At 42.4% G+C, this 4,360-nt stretch overlaps 1 protein-coding gene across 1 annotated transcript in view; it reads left to right on the top strand.

The window, feature by feature from the left end:
* Positions 1-272: 272 nt before the first annotated feature.
* LACTBL1 (lactamase, beta-like 1) overlaps positions 273-4,360 on the top strand; it is a 12,904-nt gene continuing 8,816 nt past the window's right edge. Inside the window, 3 exon segments of the mRNA XM_010284457.1 lie at positions 273-411; positions 1,394-1,503; positions 4,260-4,360. The exon segment at positions 4,260-4,360 is cut by the window's right edge and continues 1 nt beyond it. Coding sequence (XP_010282759.1) covers positions 306-411; positions 1,394-1,503; positions 4,260-4,360 — 317 coding nt within the window. The 5' untranslated portion in view covers positions 273-305.

Genomic DNA, 4,360 nt, shown 5'->3' with positions numbered 1-4,360 from the left:
GGAGCGGATGGTTTTCTTCTACAAGAACGACTAAGGCCAACAAGGTAAGGAGAGTACTGTATGGCAAACCTCACTGGAAGACAAATCATCATCTCTGGTTCCAGGTACTTCAATGTGGTCTAGTATGCCCAGCTCCAGTGCCGCAACAGTACTAGAATTAGTACTTCAGCAGCTTTATTCTCCAATGTAGTGTGCCTCTGTCACCTAGCTGGTAGGCATAAGAGGCAGTTTTTCTCTCTCTGAGATAATATCTTTTCTGCTTACAGCAGGCATCCAGCAGCCGGAGCCTCCTCAAGTTCACTGTTATGGAGATGAAGTGGATTCATGTATTGGTCATCTTCTTATTCCTGTTGTCTGTTGCAATGACGGGCTGCTTTCTGTGGCAGTACAGACTCCCCAAGGTGGAACCCAGTGAGTAGTCATCTTTAAGCTTGGCCATGGTTTGGCGCAGAAATTTGTGAGACCAATAAACACCTTTCTCCCTATGTGGACATTTTTTCCCAAAGAGCATTTCCCCAAACAGCACACAATTTTACCTCCTCCTAACTGGTGCAAGGACATAGAGGAGGAGATGAAAATTCAATTGATGGAGTACCATGTAACTCTGCTGACGTCCAGAGAAGTCCTATTACATCTACTTGATGATCTTGAAGGTCCTTTCCAACCTTAGTGATTCTGTGATTCCGTGATTCTGTGATCTGGCGCTAACCTAGATTAATTGATATACCAAGGTGACAATTTATTTTACATTCTCTGTCTTTTTCTTTAGAATCATGTTGTAAAAGTCACTCCAGCTTAGAACAGCAGGTTTTGTTTTACACCTTACGACGTGCTTCAGCTTATGGGTTTGCTTCCTTTCCTATTCCCCTAATCTTAGATCTTTGAAACAGCTCAAGCCCCTGGTTGACACTAGAATTCCCTTATCTTGATTATAGAAAACTAAACACTCACAACTCACTTCTACATCCATTTTCTGAGGTTACAATATGCATGGAACAACTCTGTCCTCCTGAACCCAAACTCAGACTTTCCCCTAGAAATGGGCAGGGCACTTTCATGGGGTCTAAACCCACTGTCAGGTACCTTGCAGAGTCTTTTGTAGTCCCAGTTCCTTAATCTTCCAGGTCACAATCAGTTGAAGCCTATTGCAGCTCCTGTCCATCCCATGTGCTATACCATGTTGCAAAAAGCAATAACAGAGCACAGTGCCCTTTCAAGTCCTATTTTATGTGAGATGATAGAAACAATTCAAGATTGTCTCTTTGCCTATGCAGAAGTGTCCTTCAGCTCTGGACAAGACAAGCAAGAAAGCTAGTGCTGACTGCTGGATGAGGTTAAAGCTTGTTAGTGTGTCTGTTCAAGTCACATATGCTATCTTTGAAATGTTTTCCAGGCCCGTCTGTGACGGAAGTGAGATCAGAAGCTGTGCAGATGTGCCCTCGCTATCCTGAACCAGTACCGCTAGACCACCCAATCCCCATTCTGAAGGATGCATTGGAGAAGGTCTGTGAGGAGGAGGGAACAGAGGGAGGCAGATCTCATGACTACTTTTCTGAAGGTGTAAAAGGGAGCATCTCTGGGGAAGGAGGTGGGAAGTCAAGGAGGTGGAGAACATGTGAATCTAGAAATGGGTATATAAAACTCCTTCACTGAACATACAGAACAGGTCAATAAGCAGTTATCTTATCCAAATGGTAAGCTATGATGAAGAAACATTATTACGTGTCCATCAAAAGATCTGGTGCGCATACATCAGCACAAAATGATGGCTCTTGGCATCTTGTCTGTTAGGCAGCCCTCATGTTCTGGAAAGCAGATGACTCATGTAACTAGTTTCTATTCATCCATGACTGCCAATTCCTTATTTTATTGCTTTGCTACCTTTCCCCATGCCACCATTTAAAAATTAAAAAAGTAATCATAGATAACTTCAAGGGAATGGAGGGGAAGGGGAAGAGGAAGGGGACCTGCACCTGAATGAGAGAGACCTGCTTTTCCTCAGTATGATATACTGTTTCTGAAGTTTTAGCACTGCCCGAAATTCTAGAAGGCTCTATTTGCAATGAGGAAGTACTGCAGCATTGCCTTGACTTTATGGACCATAAAGACAGCCATGCTCTGACAGGACACTGCTGATTTTATAGACCCGTATCATATAATATACTCTCTCATTTGTCTCTTTTTCATCAGTAGCTTAATTAGTCATAATAGCAGCTGTGCCACAGCTCTGGTCATTCTTTCTACCCTTCTTTGAAACTTTTCCAGCTCTCAGCATACTCTTGTGGAGATGTGGGAAATTAGTACTCTAGACAGTATTTGAGCTGCAAGAAGGTCAGGGATTTGTGCAGTGATAAAATGGTGTTTTCTGGGTTTTTTTTAATGTTACTTCTCCAATAACCCCTCATACTTGATTTCCCTTTCTTTCTGCCATAGGGCACTGAGCAAGTGTTTACATAGGAGCATCCATCATAGCCCCAAGGTTTTGTTCCTGAGTGCTAATGACCAGCTCACTGCCTATCTGTGTGGTGTGTATGTGCTGTGAAGCTAGGATTGTTTTCCCACATCAATGTCTCTTTGTTTATGCTGAATTTCAATTGCTATCACTTCACATTCACTTTTATGAAGTCTCTGCTGCTGTCTTTGGGGTTAGAGAGGTGTTTTATTATTCAATTAGGATTAGTCAGAGAGGTGAGAGAATGTGCAGAACATTGACTGTCCATTGAAAGCCATCTAACCTCCCTTTGTGCTCCTCAGAAATTAAGTATCCAAGCACTTCATAACTTCTTTGAAGTATGCTGGTGAAACTATTCCTGTTTTGCAGATGGGTTAAAGCACAGAGAACCTGAACAGTAGATGCATAGGAGGACATAGATATTTGAAGGGGGCTTGGCACCTCGAAAGTGTATCTTCAGATGCCCTTACGTTCTGCCTAAGTCTGTGGACACTTGAACCCATGGTAAAGATCTTGCATTACCTGAGACAAACTACCATCCTGTGCCAGGCCAGGCACCCTGGAACTGGGACTCTGGATAGTACCAGATGTGATTATATTGCATACAGGGAAGGACTTTTTCCTAGCCCACGGCAGCTTGAAACAGGAGAGTGACATTCACTCATGCATGAGGCTTAAGGAAACATTTATCTTCTAAGGGTAAATACTTTGCATATCAGAAAGGCTTACGTTTTCCTCAAAAGAGTCTTGCTAGTAGCCAAATCCAAATGGTCAGTACTGGATTCAAGGACTCTCTGTCAACTTTCATTTCTGTCAGCTTTCTGCAGGTCCAGGTAGGTCTACATGCCAGACTCTCTCTGAGGAATCTCTGAAGGAGGACCATGCTTGTTGACATGAGACCAGTCTGTTCTCTAGGGATGCTGATGTACCTAACCATACTAGATGGGCCACTGGCACATGGGGAGGGGAGGGCAAAGAACCACTGCAGAAGGACTTGGCACAAATTGGATGTTTCCACTGCTGGCTGTCAGTGCGCCTCACCAGTCCATCCAGTGAATAAGTCCTGAGAACATGACTCGGCTTGGCCTTTCTTCTCTCAAATGCTGGAATTGGGAAGGCATTTCTTATGTCTTAGCTTTTCTGTGCAAAAGATAGCTTATGCATGACGATTACATAGCTTTGGAAAAGTCATAAAAGAGCAAGATCAATGTATTCTGCTTGCAGGAGGTGGGTGGAGCACAGCTGGCTGATTAGGTCTACACAACCCTGGCACAACAGGGAGCAAAGAGCCATCACAGCCTTCTAGTTGCTCAGTGCTGTTTCTCAGATTGCAGTTTAAAAAAGAGTCCTACCTCTAGCATGTTTCATGGCATGAAAAGTGTTGTGAGATATTTTAAAAGTCTGGATCTTTTTCTCATACATCTTTGAACCTGAAATACTAATGCGAAGAACAGATGTGCACAGTACAATTTAAAAAGGAAGAAATTACAATAATTATGTTTTAACATTTGTTTTTAATCATATAAGCATCATAGGTATTACAAGGATGAGCACCACATTCTTCCACATGGTGGACATATAGACTGAAAGATACTGGATATATATATATATATATATATATATAATTCAGCATAAGCAATTCAAAGGAACATTACAGTTAAAATACTTTCTTTTGCCAAAACATATTTGAAAAAATGACTCACAAGTGCTTGGAAGAAAGGAGGTCTGGTCTTCCACTGCCTGTTACAGACTAGATGCAATATAAAACTCTTCATTTGGAAATTCATAACTTCCCGTCATTCTCCAGGTAGATACGATGCTGCGCCAAAAAATTCATAGCTCTGGTCTCCCTGCCATGTCTGCCATTGTTATCTACAATGACACTGTGCTCTGGACAGGCAATTTCGG

The sequence above is a fragment of the Phaethon lepturus genome, unplaced genomic scaffold (assembly GCF_000687285.1).
Source record: "Phaethon lepturus isolate BGI_N335 unplaced genomic scaffold, ASM68728v1 scaffold8543, whole genome shotgun sequence".
Lineage (NCBI taxonomy): Eukaryota > Metazoa > Chordata > Aves > Phaethontiformes > Phaethontidae > Phaethon > Phaethon lepturus.
Note: the sequence above shows the minus strand (reverse complement) of the source record. Positions and strands in the feature narration are given on the sequence as shown.